General features: G+C 34.6%; 3 protein-coding genes across 3 annotated transcripts; all 3 read left to right on the top strand.

Moving 5' to 3' along the window:
* The first annotated feature begins 2,637 nt into the window (after positions 1 to 2,637).
* LOC128856783 (dynein axonemal intermediate chain 3) lies at positions 2,638 to 12,100 on the top strand. The gene is made up of 10 exons (XM_054092104.1): positions 2,638 to 2,699; positions 3,410 to 3,554; positions 3,616 to 3,756; positions 3,813 to 4,474; positions 4,537 to 4,711; positions 6,797 to 6,987; positions 7,044 to 8,141; positions 9,257 to 9,432; positions 11,068 to 11,270; positions 11,343 to 12,100. Exons 2-10 carry the CDS (start codon positions 3,433 to 3,435, stop codon positions 11,971 to 11,973), a joined length of 3,399 nt encoding a protein of 1,132 aa, XP_053948079.1. The 5' UTR covers positions 2,638 to 2,699; positions 3,410 to 3,432; the 3' UTR covers positions 11,974 to 12,100.
* Positions 12,101 to 19,198: 7,098 nt separating this feature from the next.
* Positions 19,199 to 23,537, top strand: LOC128856782 (protein obstructor-E). Its single transcript, XM_054092102.1, has 4 exons — positions 19,199 to 19,397; positions 21,230 to 21,421; positions 21,566 to 21,769; positions 22,741 to 23,537. The coding sequence occupies exons 1-4, from the start codon at positions 19,337 to 19,339 to the stop codon at positions 22,995 to 22,997; spliced, it is 714 nt and encodes a 237-aa protein (XP_053948077.1). The 5' UTR covers positions 19,199 to 19,336; the 3' UTR covers positions 22,998 to 23,537.
* A 421-nt stretch (positions 23,538 to 23,958) lies between these two features.
* On the top strand, positions 23,959 to 25,854 carry LOC128856781 (succinate dehydrogenase [ubiquinone] iron-sulfur subunit, mitochondrial-like). The gene has a single exon (XM_054092101.1). It carries the CDS (start codon positions 24,645 to 24,647, stop codon positions 25,578 to 25,580), a length of 936 nt encoding a protein of 311 aa, XP_053948076.1. The 5' UTR covers positions 23,959 to 24,644; the 3' UTR covers positions 25,581 to 25,854.
* The last annotated feature ends 952 nt before the right edge of the window (positions 25,855 to 26,806 follow it).

Below are 26,806 nucleotides of genomic sequence, written 5' to 3'. Positions count from 1 at the left end.
CATAGCAACGGTTTTTTTTTCTTGCGATTACGACAAATGAAAATTAAGGCGAATTGAGTACCATAGGTGGCGCCTTGCCAAAGCAGTTACTTTATTTTTCACAATTTTGACAAGTCTGGCGTACCCTTTCCAATACAAAACAAATAAAAGTAGAAGACACATGTTTGTGAAAATTCAGCGAATGGCTCGGTAATATTGAGACTTGTGAGATTTAAAATAAACAAACTTTAATGAAACAAACGAAGTTCCGTGTGTTAAATTGGGTATATAATAGGACTATGAATAAGTTCGTGCGGTTTTTTTCGAAATTTGAAACTTTATTGACGTAAAATGGTTACAAATTTAATATTCAAAATATTGTCCATCGCTTACTACTACTTTTTCCCATCTTTCTGGCAATTCACGGATTCCCTTTGTGAAAAATTCGGTCGGTTTTGCCGCAATCCACGAATCGATCCATTTTTTGACTTCATCGTAATTACGGAAGTGCTGGTCAGCCAGGCCATGTTGCATCGATCGGAAGAGATAGTAATCGGATGGCGCAAGGTCTGGACTATACGGCGGGTGGGGTAGGACATCCCATTTGAGCGTTTCTAAGTATGTTTTGACCACTTGTGCAACATGTGGCCGAGCATTGTCATGTTGCAAAATAACTTTGTCGTGTCTATCGGCGTATTGCGGCCGTTTTTCTCGCAGTGCTCGGCTCAAACGCATCAATTGTCGTCGGTAGACATCCCCCGTAATCGTTTCATTCGGTTTCAGTAGCTCATAATACACAACACCCAGCTGGTCCCACCAGATACACAGCATAACCTTCAGGCCATGAATATTCTGCGCCGACGTCGATGTTGAAGCATGGCTAGGGTATCCATACGTTGCCCGACGTTTTGGATTGTCGTAATGGACCCACTTTTCATCGCCAGTCACAATTCGATGCAAAAAACCCTTTCTTTTGTGCCGTTGAAGCAGTTGTTCGCATGCCATAAAACGGCGTTCAACGTCTCTTGGCTTCAATTCATACGGCACCCAATGGCCTACCTTTCGGATCATTCCCATGGCTTTTAAACGTTTGGAAATGGTTGATTGATCAACTCCCAAAGTTTTTGCAACCTCTTCTTGCGTTTGAGCCGGATCTTGATCGAGCAATTCCTCCAATTCGGTATCCATGAACTTTGGCGGCGCACCCTCGCGTTCTTCGTCTTCCAAGCCAAAATCACCACTTTTAAAGCGTGCAAACCACTTCTGGCACGTTCGCTCAGATAGAGCATGCTCACCATAAACTTCCACCAAGATACGATGACTTTCGGCTGCTTTTTTCTTCATATTAAAATAATGAAGAAGAATTCCCCGCAAAAACACATTATTTGGCACGAAATTCGACATTTTCAAGTGTGGTAAAAATATTGTTGTTTACGCTTCAAATAAAAAACTTATACTGACGTTTGTGCCTTACGACAGTAGCTCTCCAATGAATGTTTGGAAATGTGGATCGATGGAATAATAATCAAGTTACGCCATCTGTTGTAAAACCGAAACGAACTTATTCATAGTCCTATTAACATATTGGAAATTTTGAATATAACATGAAAGGTGGGTAACAAACAAAAAAAAACAAATTTGTGGAACAACAAACCGAATAAGTTAAAATAGTATAAAAACAATATTAACGATTAACGAAGATAACCTTTAATTTTTATAACTTACTGCTGAGTTGATGAGCAAGCTAGACAGGGGACGCTCGAGACGGCTTCATCAAAAATGAGAGGATTGGGGCAGAGAATGTTAATGGAATGAGGAAGCGCAAATGTTAAATGAGCTTTTTTCGAGTACTAAATTGAAAATTCGTTGTAGAGGATTTCAGATTTTTTACTGTTTTTATCACGCTTGTAGAGGATTTCACATTTTTTTCTCATAGTCGTAGGGGATTTCAACACGCTAGTAAGGCATTCGTCGTATATCATGCTCCCAGCGAATCGAATGAATTTGCGATTGAGGAATCCTCGCAAGCAGTTAAATTGGTGCGCAGACGCTAAAGCCGACGGAATTATTCGCTTGGTTTTTGTGGCGGATATTTAATTCAAGTTCAAGCCCTGAAGAGTCAGTCTTTTCCTTACACCATTTTTTTTACAATTCAAACCAGGAAAATTTGGGAAAATGTTTGAGGTGATTTGAATTATAATTGCCTTAAAATAGTAAACACACTATTTTTTTTTTTTTAACTTTTTTTTTATATTTGAACTTTAGAAATTCATACTGGATATGAACTTATTTTTATATAAATCAAACATAAAGGAAATACATATATGGTATATAAACATTCATAAATTTAATCTCTTTAGTTCAATCTGAACTATATTGATGAGTAAATATCATCTGTCCAACTATTCTTGCCCCTCAGTGAAAAGATGGGATATGTACATACTTTTTAGGTCTTTACTATGAAGTAGTGCACTATTATTCGATATATGAATGTTAATATTCAAGAGGAAAAGTATGTATTAAATTTTATAAATAAAAAGTGCAGGTTGATTGAAAAATTTTATTTTAAAAATTTGCGGCTTTGGTTCTTGTTGTTATGAAAAATACTGCTCTTACAGAAGCTTCAGTGACTTCCGCAATAATAAATGTTTGACACTTTGGGCTTCGTCCGAGGGTTGAATGAACAGTAGCCTACAAATAAGACGAATTCCTGTTTCAGGGTAAGTTTATAACTTTGCAGCTATATACTTATGCTTTTTATCAATTGGAGAACCACATACGTAAATACGTGATAGGGCTTCCACCAAGACAACGCACCAATTCGCATTGCACAGACTGCAACAGAAATGCTTTCGGAGACTTTTCCCTGCCTGCCTTGAGATGACCCCTATTAGAAAGAATTTGATAGGGCAATTTACAATTAATTGCTAATTACCATGGCAACACCACAACAATATTTATATAGTTGCCCCCCTAAGTAAAAAATGCCATGGAAAAGCTCCTCATAAAAAAACCATTTGGCGTTCAGAGTTGGCTTAAAACGTAGGTCCCTTCATTTGTGGAGAGCATCAAAACGCACGCCATAAATAGGAGGACAAGCTCGACGAAACCCCTAACAAAAAAGTACGCGCAAATTATTTATTTATTTAATTAAAAAAAATGTCGTAACGCCAGGCCATTTGCATTTCATTGTGAATTTTACTTATGTCTCATTTTCAAAGTGAGCATCGAACTCTGAACCAACTCAACTGTTACTATGTACAAATCCACTAGGCTACACCTTCCTAATAATAATAATTTGTATGAAAAATATTACTGAACCCAAACTTGTTGCTATGGAAATCAAAAAATTCGTTTTCTCAACATAAGCATTAATTTTCAGCTTAAATTTCATTTATAATTTGAAATACTACTAAAAGAAATTTTTAAGGCAAAAAACGCAAACAATAAAAAATGGCAAAAGCGCAGTCTCGAAGAAGAGCATCTCGGATTCTTTTGACAAAGCCTAATACACTTAACCCAATGATTGGTGAACCAGACGAAGCACCCGCAGAAGAAGACTCAGATGTGCAATTGTGGGTGACCCTAATATAATTTATTAATTCGACATTTTCATTGTATTTTGTCCGCTTCCAGGGGTTCGCCAGGAAAACTCCATGTTAAGAGATGGCGTGAACCAGAATCAGATGAAGAAGACAATCCAGAACATAGATATGACATTGCTGAAGCGTGGCGAAGTCTCTTTGCCTTGCCCTCGTGCACCCAAATAATTCTTAAGTATGTTAATACTTGCCAAAAAATCGTAATATACTTAAACTAATTTAAATTTACAGAGAGAAGGTACAACGCCATTTACAACTTTTGATTGGCTTAAACGTAACTCAAGAATTCCCTTGGAAGCAAATTAAATACAAGAATTTAATAGATCAACTCGATGATATTGAGGATGGTGATTTTATAAATGCTACACTTCAAGGGTCTAATTTAGAGGACCATTTGCTCTTTGGTTACGCACCAATTTTAACGGAAAACCAAGATGATGTACCTGAGGGTGATCCCTTCATTGTTTTTCTAAGCCCAGCAGACGCTAAAGTCGCGTTGTCGATAATTCGAAATATGGAGTTATATGAACGTTGGGCAGTGAATAAGCGATTGTTGAAGAAACCGCGACGATGGGTATCACTAGGGAGTGAAAATGAAGTAAATTTGACTATAGAGCAACAGCACGCAGCTCGATTGGAGGTCGAGGTTCAAAGTGTGTATCCCTTAAGAATACCCGATAATAAAGAATTCTCTTTTCGTAAATCGTCGGATGTACGCGATGGATACGTAGAACTTTTGCCAAGCGAATCAGTAAAATTTGAAAATATATCACGTCGACGTGTTACTATTGGTGTTCAATCCGCCCCAACTTTAATTCATTTGGAGCAACAAACAGATCCAACATTCCCAACCAATGCCTGGGCCCAGTATCTGTATGAAATAGTTGACGCAGGTTAGATACAATCCGTTAATCAAATCAAATTTTAATAAACTCAATATGTTTTAATATAAAAGAGGATTTGGATGAAACATCAGAAGACGAAGCTTCCAAGGATCAAACGCTTCCGTCGAGTAAATCTCCAACTCCGGCTTTAATGGAACCTCCAACTCCAAAGCCACCACCAGAACTTTCGTCTAATATCCAGCTTTTGTTGGACACATTAGAGTTTAATCAAATTGATATGTATCGGTAAGCTCCTGTTGTTTAAGATATGTATAAGTATGCACTTATGCTTTAAATTTTTGACGTCATTATACAGTTAGCCAAAGACCTTGTATAGAATATTGTTCTCTAATTCTCTATGGCCTTTTGCTACCCTATTTACATTCATAGTACACTGAACACCAAGAACTAGACAAGTACTGGATTACCTATGTAAAATATATCGCAAGTCCGAAAATCTACATATTTCTATTATCATGTAACATAGTTTTCGGAGTATTGCCAGTGATTTTTTATTAAACAAAAAAGGTGGGTCCTAAAATGTTAATGCCTGGAGAATCCGTTAATTGATCAAAGTATATATATATATCTTTTGTTCATGGCAGTAGGAGGTGCTAAGTAAAAGAATAGAATATATGTAGACACAGCCCATAAAGTCTGCGTGTACCTCACAAATATTTTTAAATTGATTAAAAACAATATAAATTTATAGTTGAAAACATATCCAGAATCTTGGAAGCAGGTAATTTTTTCAGACGAAAGTTAATTTTGTACTGGGCACTGCTCTTTTAAACAAAATCTTGTTGGTGCAGCCAAACATAGCGGTGGAAGTTATAGTGTGGGGATGTACTATATGGCGGCAAGTGATGTGGATTAGTTAGAATTTATTGAATCGACAATGGATAAATGCGCATATTTGAACCTTTTAAAAAGGAATTTGAAACAGAGTGCAGAAAATGTCGGTTTATCAAGAACGTTATGGTTCCAATAAGATAACGACACAAAACACACAACCGAGACCGTTAAGCTTTGGTTCTCCTAAAATGCTCCAAAACAGATCAAAACACCCCCACACATGCAATAACAAGTAAGGTGGCTTTGCGAAGTGTTATGCGGGCAGAATGGGCGAAGATTACACCTGAGGATACAAAGAAGTTAGTAAACTCAAAAAGTTCATAAATTCTCCGCAGAATTTTTCTATCCAACCCTCCAAGGGCCATCGCAGCAAGCTTCTTCTTCTTATAAGAGGACGAATATGATGAGAAAGTGTGATTTTTGTTCGCTAAAAGACATTACTACCCTGTAAACGGTGGTCGCATATTGGTAAATTTAACTGGCTACTCAAAATAAAAATGGTTTTGAATTTTCTTCCGGATATATATCCGGTTTATTTTCTTGGTATTATTCTGAATGCTGAATAACGAGTAATGAGCAAGAAAATGCAAAACGGTTGGATTTCAAGGTAGACGTTATTATTGTTGTTGACATTGGTTCACAAGTAGACTTTATACACGTATAGTATATAGACTTTATAACCGAGTGTATTTCTGCCATGGAAAAGCTCCTCATAAAGAACCATTTGCCGTTCGGAGACGGCTTAAAACTGTGGGTGCCTCCATTTGTGGAACAACATCAAGACGGACACCTCCAATATGAGCAGAAGCTTGGCCAAACACTTAATAAAGTGTACGTGCCGGTTATTTATTTATTTATTATGAATTTTTTCTATAAAGTATTGGTTTAACCGAAGCTTAGTTTTTTTTTTACACTGGAAGCAAGATAAATAATTCAAAGGAGAAGGCTTCACTAGTGTTTTTCTAATATGATAATAATATTTTCTAATTTTTGGTATTTGTGGGTCAAGCAAGCAAAGTTTTACAAATATTAATTTTTGACTTTATATAAAGGGTCAACCGCAAAGCGTTGCTGAACAACCTCCAACATCGATATCTCGATGTTCTCAACAATTAGGCAGTCATGAATCGAATGTTTGGCAGATTTTCCCTGTTTTATGTGATGTTATTTTTCACATATAATTGTTGAGAGTCGTATTTTGAAAAAAAAAAAAATAGTGAAGCTTAAAGAATCTAAATTTGTACATGTTTTACTTTAAAACAATATCTCGGAACTTCTTTTGAAAGACGTTTTATATAAATTATAATGTAAATGAATTGTAAATGTTAATTCACCGTTTTTTTTAATGAAATTACAACTCAAGAAGAAAATGATGGTTTTTGAGGGGAACTAAATTTTGCTCGTCGTTCGCGACCCAAGTGTATTATATTTGTTTTCAACTTGCACCTTCCGCATGTTTTTGGTTTATAATTTTAGCAATGACTACGCATACATTTGTAATAAGCCTATCGACCAGTACACCACCCCCCATTTAGAAGAAACTCTATGTTTTGCTAACATCTCCAAGAGTTACGAACGCTATGTTTGTGGGATTGATTGGTACTCTAACCTGTCCGGACTTATTGTAACTTCTTACACATTCAATACTCCAGCTACAGTCGACTTAAGTATATCTATGTAATCTATAGTTTTGTTACGCCTATTATTAATTATGCATTTTTAGTATCGCAACGTGTCGACATAGTCCAACGTGCTGTATTACAGCCAAATCCTATTTTAATGTGGAGCTTTGCTGACAATTTAAATTACAAATTAGAATTCGAGTCTTCACAAGAAGTAACTGTACTCTCATTTTGCCCCCACGACCCAAATCTCTTGTTTGGTGGAGGCAAAAATGGCCAACTAATTGCTTGGGATCTTCAAGGTCGGGCAGAAAAATTGGACACTGAAGAGATACTAACAGCGGCACAAAGTAAATATCGTGTTTTAATAGCTGATTTTCTAAAATGGACAATACAGATTAACGAGGATGCTATTGTACCGCCTGTTATGACATCAGCATTAGAGGTTTCTCAAAAGTCCGCAATTACTGGCATATATTGGTTGGGACACCATTTTTATGTGAACTCATTTGGCAAGGCTCTTACTGATCCTAATAAGGAGATAATACATAAATTTTTTCTCACGTCCTCTGTGGATGGCACACTTTTCTTCTGGGACTTGGATATGATAAATGATAAGAAATTACAGGCTATGGCAATGAGGCATGAACAGCCCAAGGCGCTTACACAAAATGAGTCAGTCTATAAAAATAAAGTACTAAAACCTGTTTTTGCTATTGTATTTAATGAGCCCATAACTTCAATATTTTGTGACTCGTCCGTCTTCCGTTGCCATATAACGGATTCAGCGACTAAGATTGCAAATACAAAAAACTTTTCGACAGTTCTCAAACCCAAAGATCCAAAAGAAATGAAGCAATCAGTTATTACGTCATCATTTTATGGGCGCATCGAAAGACTAAATTGGTTGGGTTCATATGTCGATGCGGAATGCCGTGAGACTGTGTCACAAACAATAAATTTTGCTCGGGTTCATGATGGGCCAGTAATTGCAATGAAGAAGAATCCTTTTTACCCAATTGTGTTTGTGTCAATTGGCCGTACCGTATTTGCAGTGTGGAAGGAGAATTTTAATTATTCACCTATATTTTGGCGAAAGAGTTCTACGGATTTGACTGCTGTTGCGTGGAGTGAGTCTCGACCTGGAATGTTATTTTTAACTCGAATTGATGGAAATATAGAAGCTTGGGACATTTTAGGTAAATATTGTTACTTATTGCAAATATAACTCAATTTTCGTATACATATGTAGATGGAAGTACTACGGAAGGCGTTAACAGCGGATCCGCCCCTAAAGAGTTTTTCATCCCAAAAACATTATTTAAATCTTTCTGCTGGGGCATATCTTTTTCTCCTAACACATAGAATATCCAAGTGAGAACGAAATTGCAAAGTGCAGCAATCAATAGTGTGGAAGTCTATAGGGAACATACAAACCAAAAACATTGAGCTTTCATAAACCAGACTATTATTTATTTATTTATTTATACGACTTCTATTAACATCTCGACTCCTGCGCTACCTTTTGGATCCAAACATACTCAGATTAGTTGTTTTCAAACACATTTAATATTAGGTAAAAATTAAGAAAATTAGCCTATATAAACGATTTTTTCGAATATCTCGACAATAGCGCCACCGGGTACACTGTTATTGATGCTTGTAAATATAATATGTTATTTTTTGGAGATATTTCGGAAATATTTTATATTGATATATTACTTTCAAAAAATTGTAATGTGGCTTACGGGGTGAATATTCCTTAAAAGTCTTCAATTTTAGTTAGTTTGTACTGATTTCTTACAAAAGTGAAAAAAGTACGTTCAAATTTAGAAAGATTAATGAACCGCTGATTACCGAAGGTTGCTCCATTTTCCCATTTATTGATTTACGACGCCCTTTTTTATTTATATAATTCAAACTAATGTATTATATATAGAGTTTATTTATTTATGACTAGCTTTTTTTCAACTAATTAGAACCTGTAAGAATGTTTTTGTTGGTATTACGGCCTAGTAATTGAAATTACGCAACCTCATCTCTATGTATCAGTACTAACTTGGGTACGCAAGTTCGATGTCCTATGAAGTCCTTATACAATATTCAATATTCTCAATCTTCAGTTTTTATTGAAATGAGTTTCTGATAATCGGCTTTTATGACAAGAGTAATATTTATTTTTTATTTGTTAAATATTTCGGATAAACTATTTATTTCCCATTGCATTTCGAAAATTATATTAGTTAAACCTTTCCCACCATAAATTGCCAAAAAGTCTACACCTCCTATCCTTCACTTAAAATATTTATTTAAGCTCGAGACGACGCTGCCTGCTATGATGATATTCTGGGCGGAGGGATAATAACGGCCATATCGGAGCATCGACCTTCAGATCCTGAAAAGTTGCTGGGAATTGGTGATTATAACAGCAGTTTCCGCATGATGAAATTACCTAGCAGTTTCTTTACGGCTGAGCCTAAAGAATTAGAGGTTCGTTCACATTCTTCAAAATTTTGATATATATATATATATACATATATTTATTTAATTGTTGGAAGACATGGCCGGCGAGGACAATCGCACCCTACTTCGGGTATGTAGAATCGTACTACATCATTAGTTTTTTCAGTTTTCAGCACGCATTCATAAAAACTTTTGTTTGAAAATTTTGCCTTCACCGTTCACAGTTTTCGGATCACAAGTCTTTAAAACTTGCTATTTTCAATCTTATACTTCCACAAAAATGTTGCTCAAATATTAGATGTCGCTCTGAACATCAAAATTACAAGCCCTAAATGTTGTTAAAGCTGAAATTGGGGTTTTTATATATAATTGCAGCATTTCGTTCATTTTGCTACTCATGGGACATATAGTATATACGAGTTCGCAATGTCATACGTCGACATGCCGTTAAAATTAAATTTTTTGTATCACCATAAGAATCGTTTTGGCCTTCACACTCCCACGGGTTCAGGCGAACACGATGGAATAATTCACCAGATTGCCACTCCTTTAAAGCATTAGGATTCTGGATATAAACTTCATTCAATGTTCGCTGATTTATGCTGGAATTTTATTGTCGAAAACTAGCCTTTTTTAAAGCTTTTTCCGCCGATGTTACAATTAAAATACTTCTGCTTTGGGATTTTGCACCCAGAATGTGATTCTGAATATCTTAGCTAAAGGAATTTTGTCGAAAGACCAGATGAAAGTGAAGAAAAAAGGCTAAAACACCTGAAAATGTTCCTTGGAGGCAAAATTTTCCAAAAAATGTTTTATGAAGACGTGCAGAAAAACTGGTGTTGCAGTTCATTTTCCTATACCGAAAATAGGATAAAACCTTCCTTTCCGCGCATGGCTTTTCTTGTGGTTATAACAGTGTAATAAGAGATTCTCTAAATTTTGCATAATGACAGAATAGCAAAAGTATAAGAGCATAGAATTGTACCAACCTTAAAAGAAACAACGACATTTACATGAGTATGCTGTAGCCATTCTGGCAGTTATTGGATATTTTTTGTGTGTTTTTTGTTATGTCATTGCAAGTATTAGAAAACTTTGCAATTCTTGCACCTTGCACAGGTTTTGCAAGACATAGAGAATCCTAATTCGTTGAATATTTATTACAACATTACAGATAAGATCATATTTTCTGATGAATTACTGTGCACAAATCCGTGTATATCCAATCCCTGAGCGACCTTCGTCAGACGAAAATGTGCTGTCAAAATAAAAACACACCCATATACAAATATGAGATTACATATGATATTGACACAACCAAAGAGAAGCGTTAGACAAACTTCGTCGATAACAGAATTATTTCTAATTTTCCCCTTGCCGCCGGCCGTCAAAACCGTTGAAAATGTAAACAAATCCTTTTCACAAACGTTGCATCACTTGCAGAAATGCCTTGCACATTATGTATAAACAAGAAATTTAAAACTTTGATAATTAGAATTAACCGAAAAATTTTGAGTTCATCTTTTCACTTCTCATGCGAATTTCGTTTTGGCTCTATTTTACTGTGCAAAAATTTCAATCGACGGTATCGCTTCGCCCGCCGAAGTTCGCTTGTCGATTTGATTCTGTTTATACTATACTATTATGCTTATTTTTCATTAGAGAGTTAAAGAGTATTTTAGTAGAGAAGAAAGTCGCAAAAAATCTATTCAAGCATGGGAACAACAGTTCTTCGAAAATAATCGTGATATAATTGAAGCAAAACGTCAGGCCGAATCCGATGCCAGGAAAGAGCTTGAACGGCTTGAGAAGGAGTATTCACTAAATGCCACACGTAAAGTCAAAGATGAAGCTGGTGATAAAAGGTATATAGTAAATGTTCGAAAAAAGTGTTTTTTTATAAACTGAAAACATTTTTTATTGCATATTTCCTTAAGGAATGAACACAAAAATCTTTCATACACAGAACGTATGAAACATAAATGGGATGAATTGAATTTGAATCGCCTGCTAACTATTTTAATGTCTCGTAAACGTGTTGATGAAGAAAAACTAGAGCGAGAAACTAGACTTGAAAAAAATCATTTGTCATATGAGGCAGCAAAGAAACAGTCATTAATTCGCATCCAGCAGCGTGTGGGAGAAGAAGTAGCGGCTGTAAGGGCAAGGATACTACCACATGAAAACGTCGATCTTCAACGCATCGATATGATACTTTCATCTGTACAAGTGTTAATGGAGACAGTTGATGATTATAATGATATTGAGATGGAGTCCAATGAAGTGGTGAACAATTTTGATGCCTTTGATACCTTGACTTATATTGACTTTTTATACCGTGGGGATCATCGTCGCCGTTTGCTGAACAAATCGATGGGTGGGAACACTGAACGGCTGCATTGGTATGAATGTATTCAAGATGATGATCTCTTAGAAGAATGTGACTGGGGTTATAAGAACTTCCTTGAAGCCCCCGCTCCCATAAATGCACAAGAAAATAATGGAACTGAAAGTCAAACTTTTAAATCGGACACCGCAGAAAATGGTGTTAATGTGAATTCAATATAATTGCAATATGCAGTGGCAAATAAAATGTAATAGTATCACTATAACGAAACAAGAACTTTTTTTAATACGCTTACTTAACTTCTATCATACAGAATCATATTCAGAATCTTGAACATTTATTATTGTAAATTAATGCAATAGAAAGCCGAGCCGTTTGATACCAAACGAGGTTTCAGACAGGGTGACTCGCTGTCGTGTGACTTCTTTAACCTGATGTTGGAGAGCATCGTACGAGCCGCAGAACTTAATCGCTCAGGCACAATATTTTATAAGAGTGTACAATTGTTGGCGTATGCCGATGATATTGATATCATCGGCCTTAACAACCGCGCTGTTAGTTCTGCCTTCTCCAAACTGGATAAAGAGGCAAAGCGAATGGGTTTGGTGGTGAACGAGGACAAAACGAAATACCTCCTGTCTTCAAACAAACAGTCGGCGCACTCGCGTATCGGCACCCACGTCACTGTAGACAGTTATAATTTCGAGGTTGTAAAAGACTTCGTTTATTTAGGAACCAGCATTAACACCGATAACAATGTCAGCCTTGAAATCCAACGTAGAATCTCTCTTGCCAACAAGTGCTACTTTGGACTAAGTAGGCAACTGAGCAGTAAAGTCCTCTCTCGACGAACAAAACTAACACTCTACAAGACTCTCATCATGCCCGTCCTAACTTATGGCGCAGAAGCTTGGACGATGACAACATCCGATGAAGCGACGCTTGGAGTGTTCGAGAGAAAGATTCTGCGTAAGGTTTTTGGACCTTTGCACGTTGGCAACGGCGAATATCGCAGGCGATGTAACGATGAGCTGTATGAGCTTTACGACGACATAGACATAGCGTAGCGAATAAAGATCCAGCGGCTTCGTTGGCTGGGTCATGTCGTCCGAATGGATTCAAACGCTCCGGCTTTGAAAGTATTCGATGCGGTACCAGCTGGTGGTAGCAGAGGAAGAGGAAGGCCTCCTCTGCGTTGGAAAGATCAGGTGGAGAAGGACTTGGCTTCACTTGGTGTGTCCAATTGGCGCCGGTTAGCACGAGAGAGAAACGACTGGCGCGCTTTGTTAAGCTCGGCCAAAATCGCGTAAGCGGTTATCGCGCCAATTAAGAAGAAGAGAAGAATGCAATAGAAAACATTTGCCATTGAACGTGAACCACTCTTACGAAAGGAGTTCACGCCTGATAAAATAATAATATTTACTTAAGAAATAAGAGCGTAATGCTGAGAAAAAAATTTAATGTTTTATGTTTTATGCTAAGCGTGATTCCAGGAAATAACAATTTTTTTAGACATAAACGATAATGATGACGCAGTGGGCGCAGGTTTTGTCACATGTAATTTGCAATGCAGTGTTGCATATTTGTTCATAGGAAATGCATTACAGCATATTTGGTTAGCATATCATCCCCTTTCTGTGTTCACCTCGTAACTTTATTTTTTTTCGAAATTGAGATTTTTAGTGAAAAACACTCCTTAGCTAGCACTCCTGTTACGTAAAACAAAACATACAATGTTCATAATGTTTATAGAATTTTTTTCAGAGCGTTTCGATTTTTCTCGTATCTACATGTTCGAATTCAAAAACCTCGTATCTACAATAAGTATCGTATCAAATAAGTTATAACTTTTCATAGAAGTTAAGTGACTCTAACCATTTTTATCGATTTACTGCAAACTATGATTTTGTAGATACGAGCTTAACACAGAAAGGAGACGATATAACAAAAATATGATTCACCAATTATGCTTTTTTACACTAGCCGTCGTCGTAGAATGAATTGGTGCATGACTACCATACGGAAAAGCGTAGGTTCGAACATCAAATGATAGAAAAAGTTGTTCGGCCCTCGGCAGGTAATGACAAACCTCCGTCGTTATTTCTGCCATTAAAAAGCATCTCATAAAAAAACATAAATGCTATGATGCCAGATTATTTGTTAGATTCAAAAGTTGAGAGGGATAGGAACTTCGCACTGTTTTCATTAATTGAACATTTGCCTGAACATTTTTCGTTCGGAGAAAGTTAGGAAATTTTTTGGGAAATATTTATATCCGCGTCGTTTGCGCTCTTTTTTATCATATCAGCTGCCCTATAATGTTGCAATCAATCATAGCCCCTCAACATGGCCCCCTTTTGTCAATATCAAAAATAATCAAAGGATATTGAAAATTGTTTGCCTATTTTGATAATCGGATGTGAGTTATGTCTTTGGTTTTGTGGTTACGCAACGTCTTTACGTTTACTTTTTTCTTCCAGTCAAACTACGATATTTGTGGACTCTTATTGGTCTTTCACTCGGTACTCGTTGCAGAAAACATTTGCTTACTTTAATTCATAATTTAGAATATATCTACTTATTCTGTTACTTGAAAAGTTACAAACATTTAGATAAGCACTAAATTTGTATTTTCACATTGTGAATATTGTTACGGCAAATATTACAACAAAATTTTAAAGATACTCGTAGTCAGAGAAAATTACAAGAAAATCGTGGAATAAATTTTAGCTCTCATTTAGATTAAACAGAAAAGTGTTAAAACGCCTTACATATTCGATCATTTTCCAAAATTTCTTAGCTTTTTTAACCAATCATTTTAATGCTTCAATTGTTTTTTGTTGTTACGCTTTTATATAAAGGCGTGTAATTTTTCACATCTCCCCAGCAAAGCATTTCATAAATTTATATTAAGGTGGAAAAAAGTTCGCAAATATTTGGTTGGGGAAAAAGAAACCCATTATTTTCTCGGTGGATGGCTGTAGTGATCGATACTTTACGAGATATCGATCAAACAATTTAAAGTTTATGCGAAATAATTTTACGCAAAAATAGTTGATTTATTTAGTTTATCAAAACGTTGAAAATTAAATGATTTTCTTACAATTTTTACTTTTCTTCCACTTGTACTCAACATTTCTAAGGGAACGAGAAAGTTGTTTACTAAGCAAACCTTTTATTATTGAATCAATTGCGGCGCTAATAAGCCAACAAATAAAATTTGAGATTCAAAAACTTATTGAAAGTCTCAAATTAGCAGTTGCAATAAATCCATTAACAAATTCTACAAATAAAATATTAAATAGTGAATGTTTAGTTCTTAGTGTGCAATGAGAAACTTGGAGGGGAAAAAATGGAAATCAAATAACGGTTCCTTTCAATTCGTAAGCAAATTATAACAATACACCTTCATTCAGAATGGCAAAGCGGCTCAACGAATACCGGTTAAATGCCAATACTTGCACGTATTCGTTACCTTTCAGAATGCTAATAGGTTTCTGATTAAAAACCCGCACTTGTTACTAAATACGTTTGAGTTGGCTGTATTGGGATCATACGGGAGGGCTGACAGAAAAACATTTTATAATTGAAGTGAAGTATATATGAATGCATGATTGGACGTATGTACGTACAAATATACTTTACGTTTATATTTATATAGCCACGTACAAATGTATGCAGAATGTGCAGAATGACCCTTATTTTGAATAAAGTTCGAATTCTCGGTCTCACCCAATAGCCTAAAAACTTAAATATATAAAGTGTTAAAATTATGATACGTCATAGCGAAACTTGCTTAATTAGTACGATTCTACAGTTCCTTTATAAAATGACTAAATTCAGAGAAAGTGGCCAACTAATAACGGAGTTAAAGAAGAAAATAACTATCGCGCTTGAAATTTAGAGCAAATATGTATGATGGATAAATAAATCGTTGCAAGTGGTTAACAAATTCATCCGCAAGTGACACTACGACGATGTGTTACTTTTTTTGAAATTTCAATTTTGTATGCAAGAGCTATTAGAATATCAAGAATTTATTTAGTTGGAGCGGAATATTCACAAAACTTCCGTCGAATAAAAAAGTTATTAGAGAAATTATCAATACCTGAAAGTGTGAGATTGAATACAAAGCGACTTCGTTTAGGAAAAGAAAGATCTGAAGCACTGTTTATGAAAATGAAATGTTAAAAATTTAAATTTAACTTAATGAAGCTTTAGTTGCCATTTGAATTTGCGATCAGACGTTACTTAATGATGTGTTTTATTCTATTGACTAAGAACCATGAAGAATAGTGGCATAATATTATGTCTTGTATATTTTTTCTTTAGAAGTACATACATATCTAATCAATTATTATCAAACCAGCTGATTCCTTCAAATTCGCTGAGAGCATTTTACAGATCGTATACTATACATGTTCATATCGCAAATAGGAATTTAAGTAGTTTTAAATTTTATAGTGACTTTTCTCACCCCAATGTTAAAAATATTGCCATACGTCCGTGAAAATGTGGTGCATATCATATGCAAATAGAACAAACAAAAAACTTAAAAGCTTATGTATATATGTTATGTATATTTAATATAAAATAATAATATATACATGGAATATAATTAAATAGTACGATTTACATCAAATTTTTGCAATAAAAAAGTTTTCGCCCAACTATTTGGGTAAATTTGCGTTTACAGATAAACAAAATTAAGCTAAATAACACTCATCATCACATTTTTTTAGAGGTACAAAAGGCCACATGTTCGCCTGGGACAACAGTTTGAGAAAAGAAAACGAAATTATTGCGAGAAAAGAAAACATCATTAGTTGACTATTAAATTTTTCTCGAATTTGCGCCAGGCTCATTCGAAAAAGTAGAAGTGATTTTCACATTTCTCTTTTTGAACTGCAGTACTCTAAGAAGAGTAAAGACATGGTTGAGAGCAACTAAAACGGAATCTCGCTTACCATTTAGCTTACCATTTTTAAAGATGAGACCTATTCCAAATATATTTTTTCTTTCAAGGTTTATATGTGTTTCAAAAAAATGGTTGCTGAAAGTGGGACGGAATTAAAAGATCTCATTTTAGATGAGTTCGCAAAAAACCTGCAAAAATGTGTTATTATTTAGTTTTTTGTTTGTTTATACGCTGCAAATAAATTGAAAGTTAAAAAAATAATAATAAAAATGACCCTCCCTTTGTGATTAGCTGACTACACCCTTGTATTGCAAACTGAAGTTCACCCTAAAAATGGCTAAAGTGGTATTTCTACGGATATCCAAGCTTAAATTAAAGTCCACAAGAGTGCACCATCTCTCAATGAAATGAAGTTACAGTTTAGCATAACACTGATACAGAAGTGGAGTTTACAAAAAATGGCACGGAATTGTATTTTTGCTCAGCTTTACCGGTAGCATTACCAACACCCTGCTAGGTGTTCATGATGGTTGAAATATAAAAGAGACTACCACTGCTCAATCGCATCTGACAATATATGTATTTGTGGTACTCAATAGTCAGGTTTGGTCGGCAATTCAAGTTTTTCAAACCGAAAAGTGCTATAAAAAGAAATAAAAATTGTTGTCTCAAATAAGGAAATTAATGAAGCTCACGGAGAGCTTCATTAACCCGTCCATTTATTCAACCTAGCCTTCTATATGTACATATGTACCTACTAATTTATTTATTTGGGTGAATTTGGTTTTAAAGTCAGTATTAAATGCATAAATAAAAACAATATTTTATTTATATTTGAAAAACCTTAACAAACTGTACAACTGAAATGCAAGGTCTGTTGCATAAGTTTCCTCTCTAGTGTGAAATTCATAAAACTAAAAAAGTTTGTTAAGATCTTGGACCATCGTCGTCTTTAAAACTCCCCGATCTTCTTTAAATTGTTAAGCCACTGGTAAATAACTGGAAAATAAAGAAATAAGATAATCAATCACCACAATACGCTTTTTTTACCAAGCGATACGTCCGAGTTTAACCGAGTTTAAGATAAAATATAATATGGGATCTAAAGCCTCATTTTTCTACTGATGGTTCAAAAGTACTGTCCCATTGGACTTATTCAGCTTCAAGTAAACCAAATATAAAATTTTGACCCAATTGTACGGTTATAGGAGAAAAATGTATGCAGTCCGGGAACTTTTACGACAGACCTTGTATTAACATGGTGTCTTCTGAATCAATGTTGTCGAAGTATACGCATCCGACCACATGTACATAAACATGGGCATTTCCACAAGAGTGTCAAACACGACTGAACAAATAAAAAGACTTTCAAGGTCAGATAACAGGCGAAAATACTCAAATTTTATTATGTAGAGATATTTACAGGTTAATATCAGAGTTTAATATCAGATTTAAAACATTTTCGACAAATTTTAAACAAGCATACTTTAAAATTAGATAGAGAGGTAAAAAATATAGAGTTCGATTAATGGTGACTTTTTTACTTTGCCTTGGATGGTATCCTTAGGTCACGTACGTAGTGCAAAAACATTATTTTTCTACGTCATTTGTACTTTACCTGTCGCAAGTGTTTCACAGTAAAAGTTAAAAGCGAAAAATCTGGCATAATAATTTGTCATAATAAAAATTATATAACCTTTTAAAGTTCGAAACGTACGATATTGTAAGTACTGTAAAGGTAACTAAATGTATAAGAGACCACTTGCCTTTTTTAATTTTTTATTTAAATAAAAGTGGCAGGGTCCACTTGACATTTATAATTTTTTTTATTTAAATAACTAAAATCAGCTATCATATTAAGTGGAAGCACAGAGAGGAGTTGGAGGAAGGTGAAATAAAATTAAAGAAGTACCGAAAAAGAATAAGGCATACATACATACATGCATATGTGTGTAGATATTTATTTCATAAGTATTTGAGGATAGTATAACAGAAAAATCTGTCGCGTACGCTAGGCCACGTGCAATATACAACTTTATTCAATATAAAATGAACTAAGGATTGTTTTTATTTAAATGTGAGGGACTGTAAGGGAAAAATATTTGGTTTACTGTAAGAAATACAAAAACACCCCTATTATTTGCAAATATTCGCATATTTTTTTACATGTCCTTACTTTGCTCGATATTTTAAAAACAAATGCTTCGAACGAGTTCGATTTTTTCAGGAAACCAATTATTTTCCAGTCACTTCTCTTCCTGCAAAATCGAATCCACTCTATAGGCTTAGGAATGTCGCATACTGTGCAATGGAAATGCCCGTATGTACAAGCATATATGGCCGCAAAATTGTATGTGCGCTTCGAATATAATGTACTTACTTGCTTTCTTGGTTGTATATTTATTCCCCTTTGTTCATTTTCTTAATAAACTGGATTTTTAAGTTGCTTAGCCACACGGCACTAAAACTAAGAAAGATGGCCAACTGGTTTGTAAATTAGCATGGCTATAGCCGATGCAAGTCTTCAAAAGTGTGAATCGTGGACAAAGAAAAATAGTTTTTATCCAATTGCCGTCAGGTGCAGAAGAACGGCGACATAACTCTCCTTCTATTACCGTATATAACTGTGAAGAATTGTGAAAAGGTTCAAGCCAATATTTTTTAAAATGAAACAACACTTCTTATATTTGGCAGTGGGTATTCTGGCTCTTTGTGTTGCAGCAGAAAGTGAGTGATTTATGCACATACATACATATAACTATCTTCTTAATCTTTAAGTGACCTATTTAGCTATAACAGACAAATTTGCTTCGAGTGGCTAGTTAATATAAAATGGGTGCATAATTACCCATATATATTACTCCAAATGCTCCTACTCAGTTTTAAAGTATGTGCATATAACGGTCATTCGAATTTGTCCGAATATTTTTCGAAATGAACGGGAAAATTAAGTCTTTAGACAAGTTTAGCTAGCTATTATATAGGACAATGCACGAGGAATAAATAATATCACGAAATGCCTCTATTGGTATCAAGGTGTTCCAGAAAAGCGATATAAAAGATGTTTATTGGAACATGTGCATGTGTATATATAAATATGCATACATACTAAACACTTGGTGTTTGACTCAGTTTTGCAACGTGTCATATAACCTTGGACTACTTGATATTATGTACTTGTATATTATGCCATACTGATTATGAAACTGAAAGTTAAACTAAAAGTCAGGAACTGGTTTGAACGTCCTCTTTTTACCATTTAACAAGAAATGGCCAAGAAATTTGCATAAGCATAATTCAAAACAAAATTTAAACAGATGTATGCATAATTTATGTGTCTGTAATACGCTTACTAGTGAAGATATAGGAACACAAACGTATATATCGGTATTTATGCACATAATTAAGCGTATCTTCGTAGCTAAAATAACAACTCGTTAAGTGTGCACACATCTTTATCATCACATGAATGTTGCAAATAAGTTGAAACCAGTTTGCTGTCGTAATTTTTGCCGCACACTTTCATAATTTAACACACACTTATACTTGTATATTGTCACTATATGACTGGGGCTATAGTCGAAGCTGGGTTCGTCACATACCAAATCTCTGAGTGTATCTTACTTGTATTTTCTGCCTTAAAAAAGCGTATTTTAAAAACTGTCATCAGAACGACCATCGCAAATAGGAGAAAAGACCTTGCCAAACCTTTCACGGTGATATATGTATGTACATGGAATATTAGATGTATTTTTGCCATTAATATTGCATTTTCAGTTATTGTTCAAATACGTAGTAGTTTTATTGTTAGTATTGCTAGTCATTAGTATTTTAACAGCAACTGTGGTTCAATTGTAGAATTTCGGTAAGTTCAAATTCCGAAGAACTAAGTTCTCGAAATCTTTTCAAAATCAATTAGTTTTTAGACGTACGAAACATAATCGTGATTTAATATTCGTGGTAAGTGAAAGGAGAATTTCACTCTCCCTCCTACTGGTGGCGAATGCAATCTATCGAATAATATCCGCACATTAAGAACTACTGATATCAGTGAACACTTCACACAATTAATTTGCATACTTCTATTATTATTATTATTATTGCAAAAGGATAATACAATTATGACTTCAGAATCTAGAAATTAAGCGTTAGCGACTAAGATCATGAGCTGAATACTTATATTTAAAATCAATTAGGTCAAAAACGACCGGATAGACCTGCCGAAAAAGGGTCAGCTACGCCTCCTGAACATACGTGTATGTATCAGTTAACCATAATTGCTTAATCGTTTCCTCTGCAAATTATTCCCGAGCACATTATTCTAATTGACGTCAGTCATCGGTTACCCATAGAATATTCAAAATAGAAAAGTGATATTTTTTCGGTTCCCTATTGGTCCCATTTTATTAGCATTGCACCACGGTGACAAACAGACATTCATGTTCACCTGACCGATCACAATGTGTTAACACATATTTCATATTTGATTCTCAATCAAGTTGGATCAAGTGCTTAGGTTATTGCAATTTACTAACTTAAATTATTACTTACCATTTAAGCTGCATTCCAATGTCCCAAACCGGATGGCCAATTCCCCGATGACGTGCAATGTGATAAATACTACCAATGTGATGATGACGTGGCGAAAGAAAAGCTTTGCCCCGATGGCTTAGTATTTGATCCTCTCAACAGGCATATCAACAAATGTGATCAGCCATTTAATGTAGACTGTGGAGACCGAACTGAGCTACGTAAGTTAAAACACAATTCTACTTATTTAGTCATTTTATAGTCACAAGTCAGACATTAAAGAACTAGGACTAGAAATTTGTTTTCATTTTAATTAATTAAATAATATTAATTACAAAATTGTATGAATTTATTATAAATTGCAGAGGAACCAAAATCTACAAAATTCTGTCCTCGTAAAAACGGATTCTTCGCACATCCTGATTCTTCCGTGTGTGATATTTTCTACAACTGCATCGATGGAGATGCATTAGAAATGAAGTGTACTGTTGGCTTGCACTTTGATGAATTTGGTGGAACTTGTGTTTGGCCGGATACTGCTAAACGCGAGGGTTGTGAAGCGCCACAGAGTAAGTTGGAAATGAGGAATACTGTTTAGTATGTGCCTCTCCAGGAGCATGACATGCAGACAAAATAAAATAAAATGCTTAAAGTGCACAAAAAGCTTAAAAAAATTAAATAAGTTGCTTTGAATGGTACCAAAAAGTGTATGCACATTAAAACTATGTGCAGCAACTGATATAGACACCACTCTTGGTTTATAATATAAAACAAATTCGAATCTATAAAATAGGGTAATTACTATAAAATAATACGTTCCAAATGGAGAAAAGACTTGGGTGTGTGTTTAAGAGCAAACCGTCTTGTTAAAAATATTGTTTAAAGTTTTCGCAAATATATTCCACATGACTTTAAAATGGCCTCTATTTAAATCGGTATACATGGTAAAACTTTTATTGCTCTTACTACATTTGTATGTAATATACTTAGAGCCTTTTGAAATCGAAATCGCACTTCTGAACGTCAAAAATGTAATTTTTATTTTTGCATAAACTATTAATCTCAGAATTACAGTATCGTAACGTATTTCTATTCTACTAGTTAAGTTAAGTTTAAATCGGCTTGTGACGATTTCTCTAAAATGGAAAATCTCGTAATATTTCGAATTGTTTTCGTTTACTTTTAAAATGTAATTAACCGCTACTCGATCCCACAGCCTCTTTTTAATTTATTCCAAGGATGGTGTTATCCAAACTATCCAAATTTCTTACAAGTCTTGATCCAATTGAAAAATGTATCATAGCGGCTTGAAGAGTTTTTTTGTGGGTTCGATCTTACAAGACGAAAATCCATGTCCTCATTAGAAGCTGCCAAGCGCAATTTAATTTGGTTTACAACTGATGCCGTTGCGTTGAAGTAGGCTCCTTTTACCTTGCACAAATATATATGTACATATATGCCTACATATTTGAATGATTTTTATGCCATCCTAAGTGACATACTTTTCTAACTTAATAAAATTTATTCCTCCTTTTAACAGAAAAATCTCCCAGTGGTTTCGTTTGTCCCAAAGATCGACCAAAAAATGACGATAAAGGCCAAGTAGTTACGCATCCGAAGTTTCCCCATCCAACAGATTGCCAAAAATTCCACGTCTGTTTGAATAGCGAAGACCCCCGAGACCTCGCTTGTCAGTTGGGTGAAGTATATAATGAAGAAACAGAGATGTGTGATGCTCCGGAGAACGTGCCTGGGTGCGAGGATTGGTACAAGGATTCTGATGACAAAAAGGAATAAACATAATTTTCTTTGTCAAAGTACTTTCGTGTATAAACAAACACATACATAGATAGTGCATCTGCCTATGTATGTGTTAAAAACTTTGCAATCGCCTAAAGTTGCAGCAGCCATTTGCATGTATAAATATTAGTAAGCTATTTTTAATTCAAAGCGCGCGTTTAAGCTTGTAAAAAGTTTTTATGAACAATGACAAAAGAAATATACGCTTTAAGTTTTATGAATCATTAATAGATTCTTAAGGTTTAGTGACCGACAAAATGTTCTTACTGTTTTAATAGTCTTTTAATACATACTTTGCAATTGATCTATGTACATACGCTGAAAATAATTATATTGAGCTTTACTTTCAATATGCGCCTGCACAAAAATATTCTATAATACTAGTATCTTTTCTGTTCTTGTTTGTATTTTTTAAGTTTTTAGTTTAACTGAAAGTGCATGCGTCACATGCCGTTTTACAACATTTTATAATAACATTTTTTGACTGAAAATTATGTTAAGGCGGAGAAAAATAAACAAAGGAATTTAATAAAACTCTTTTTGTGTTTCTTCAGCCTATTTAAGGGGGGAGCCTGGTTTATGAGGTCTAAAAATTGCATCTCTTTACGATTTTTTTTTTAAGGAAAAAATTAATTTAGCACTGCAAAGTTTTTTCTATCTTTTAATGAACATTTTAAAAGTATAAAAAATTTGTGTACTGGTTAAAATAAGTTGAAAAAAATGTTTAACATAGAAATTAGTAGAGCGCTGCAACGCTGGAGTTTCCAACTGGCGTACAAGATACAGCTCGTAATTATTATCTAAAGCAAAAAATTCAAATGGATTTCTAATTATCATGATTTTTTATTCTAGATGAACTAAGAACACTGAGAGAAATTCCAAAATTTCAACTTTTTGGAGGTTTTAAAGAAAAAAATGCCTTTCTATAAAAAAAAAAATTCAATTCAACTTGGTATAAAAATCTTGAAACATTTTTTTTTATCTATTTTGTTAGTTCAAATAGAAGAGAATTTAATACTGAAGGGAACAAGCTATGATTCATATCAAAAGGTTCATTAGTTTTTTTTTCATTCATGTACGCGAATTCAAAGAAATCATAATAATGAAAAGTCGAGAAAAGAAGATAAAGTTTGTACTATAGCTGTCCGGGCACAGCGTAACTACCTAACGCTCGCCTACCTTTGGCTTTGTATCTACGGAAATATTGAGAATTAGGCTCTGCAACTTTGTGTGAATTTTCTGAAATATATTAGGAATCGCTTAAAACGAAAAAAAAATTGATTGTTTTGACCTTATAAACCAGGCTCCCCCCTTAATTGTCGCAAGGATGCTTTATAACAGCCCGTTTGATTCTCTTCCTCTTCTTGTCAACGCATGTCTTTATATGTACTCTATGTAAGTAAGCATGAAATAGGTACATATACTATACATATTAACCTTTTCTTCCCTTACATTTGCTTGGTTTAAATTAACCGAACAAAATAAGAGATTTAAAGTTTTCGTGGTTTTATCGAAATGAAGTTTTAACAAATTTTAGGTAGGTACTGAAATTTATGTTTTGATTTATTAGAAGTTTCAGTAGACCCACAGTAAGCAGACCGACAATAAAATTATTAAATAAATTTTTGACGCATTTCTATACAAATGTTAAGATTGCTCCAAAAAAGTTGTCGAATATATGGGAAATCCGTGTATGGGCATAACTTGGCCAAATACTCAAGCAAAAAGCCACCAGATAAATCTGGTTTGTCTAAAAACAAGCAGTCTTTAAAGAAGGCGGAGAATAAAGAAGCAACTTTGGCTGCACCCTCAACTAAGCCTGCTCCCCTTATGAAGGAAGTTCAGATATATCGCTGGCAGCCAGGAAAAAGCCCGCGTCTTCAAAGCTACAATGTAGACCTTAACAAATGTGGTGCTATGGTCCTTGATGTCCTAATAAAAATAAAAAACGAAGTGGATCAAACATTGACTTTTAGACGTTCCTGCCGAGAAGGAATTTGTGGCTCGTGTGCCATGAACATTGGAGGCATTAATACGTTGGCTTGTATATGTAAAATTGACAAAAAATCTTCTGGAGTACTGAAAATTTACCCATTGCCACACATGTACGTTGTTCGAGATCTCGTTCCAGACTTAGGCCATTTCTATGATCAATACCGCTCTATTAAGCCATGGTTACAACGTAAAAGTGATGCTGAAGAGCCCAAAGGAAAGGCGCAGTATTTGCAACACATAGACGATCGCAAAAAATTAGATGGTTTATATGAATGCATTCTCTGTGCCTGCTGCACATCAGCGTGTCCGTCCTATTGGTGGAATGGGGATAGATATTTGGGCCCCGCAGTGTTAATGCAAGTATATCGATGGGTTATAGACTCGCGAGATAATATAACCGAGGAGCGGTTGAATCAAATACGCGATCCGTTTAGTATTTATCGTTCCCACACCATTTTGAATTGCACAAATACCTGTCCGAAAGGGCTGAATCCGGGGGAAGCCATTATTAAATTGAAACAATTATTAAGTGGCTTCAAAAAGAAGCCAAATGCCTTACTAGAGACAGACAAGCTTCTGAAGTAAAATATATCTTTGAAAAGGCAATTGGATTATGTAATACTTTTATTTTGATGCATATCTGCAATTAACTATATTCATGTGTATCTTCAGATACTTGTACCTATGTATACGAGTATACGTCAATTGTTTTCGAATCACTTCATTATTAATAAACATACATTTTAATTTTTGTATTTGCTGATAAAATCTCTTACATACATAGATAGAAACTGCTCTATATTTTTCGTCGCATATTTAGAAAAATAATTTGTATGGAAAATTACAAGTATGGAATCATTTTTAAATGATTTGGCACCAAATAAATATAGTAGAGCTTAGAATACATCCTTGGAAAATGTTTCATTGCAATAATTTGCAACAATTGATTTCAATTTAAAAAATCTAATTTAAATAATTCAAATTGAAAAATAATAAAAATTAATAAATCAATGATGATTGAAGTTCATGGTTGAAATCTGCTCGGAGATTTGCCATTGCCTGACGAGGGGCGGCCGTAATTAAAGAAAAAATTTTCAATCATTTGATGTTCATGTACGGATATTCGAACCTACGCACTCCCGATTGGTAGTCATGCACTAATCCATTCGGCTACGGCGGCCGATGTACATATACTACCTACATATATTGAATGTTGTTCAATGCCTAACTGCTTAAATGATTGTTCGAAATTTTCGAGCCCTTCAACAATTTGAGCAGCTAAACATTTACCAGCTTTTCTTAAGCTTTCCAATGACGTTAGCACTGACAAACCGAATTAATAAATGTGACTTTTTTGCAATTTGGTAGTTTGATTGTAAAAAATTCAAACAAATTCTAACCAAACAAATAGTCGCCAAGAGAAAAAGAACAAATCACCTGTTACAGCGGAGTGTGGATTTGCCTTGGCACTTTGTATGAATAGTTTATAAAACTTAAAAAAATACTACATACGTGAGCACAGTACTTTTGGTTATAAGTTGCTCCAGAAAAGTATGCATAAATATGTGAAGCCAAAATCAAAAAGAAATTAAAAGAAATACATCTAAAAATGTTTCACCAATTTGATTTAATTCAACTGCTTTTTAATGTTTTGAAAAGTGCTTGTTTGTGCAACAAAATAATAAATCAGCAGACAGAATTTTTAAAAAGGTAAAACACAATCAATACAACACTCCCCTCAATAGGGGCGCTGGGTTGGTGCTTTCTGATTAGAAGAGGTCTAACCCTTGACAGAAAGTTAATGTCCAACA

Source organism: Anastrepha ludens, chromosome 3 (genome assembly GCF_028408465.1).
Source record: "Anastrepha ludens isolate Willacy chromosome 3, idAnaLude1.1, whole genome shotgun sequence".
Lineage (NCBI taxonomy): Eukaryota > Metazoa > Arthropoda > Insecta > Diptera > Tephritidae > Anastrepha > Anastrepha ludens.
This window is presented reverse-complemented; position numbering and strand designations above follow the sequence as displayed.

Excerpts from the sequence above, each read along its gene's own strand:
- LOC128856781 (XM_054092101.1), top strand. The coding sequence starts at position 24,645 with ATGTTAAGATTGCTCCAAAAAAGTTGTCGAATATATGGGAAATCCGTG.
- LOC128856783 (XM_054092104.1), top strand. The coding sequence starts at position 3,433 with ATGGCAAAAGCGCAGTCTCGAAGAAGAGCATCTCGGATTCTTTTGACA. Across the intron at positions 3,757-3,812 it reads TGCACCCAAATAATTCTTAA|AGAGAAGGTACAACGCCATT; the intron begins GTATGTTAATAC and ends TTAAATTTACAG. Across the intron at positions 6,988-7,043 it reads TCCAGCTACAGTCGACTTAA|TATCGCAACGTGTCGACATA; the intron begins GTATATCTATGT and ends ATGCATTTTTAG.
- LOC128856782 (XM_054092102.1), top strand. The coding sequence starts at position 19,337 with ATGAAACAACACTTCTTATATTTGGCAGTGGGTATTCTGGCTCTTTGT. Across the intron at positions 19,398-21,229 it reads TCTTTGTGTTGCAGCAGAAA|CTGCATTCCAATGTCCCAAA; the intron begins GTGAGTGATTTA and ends TTACCATTTAAG. Across the intron at positions 21,422-21,565 it reads TGGAGACCGAACTGAGCTAC|AGGAACCAAAATCTACAAAA; the intron begins GTAAGTTAAAAC and ends TATAAATTGCAG.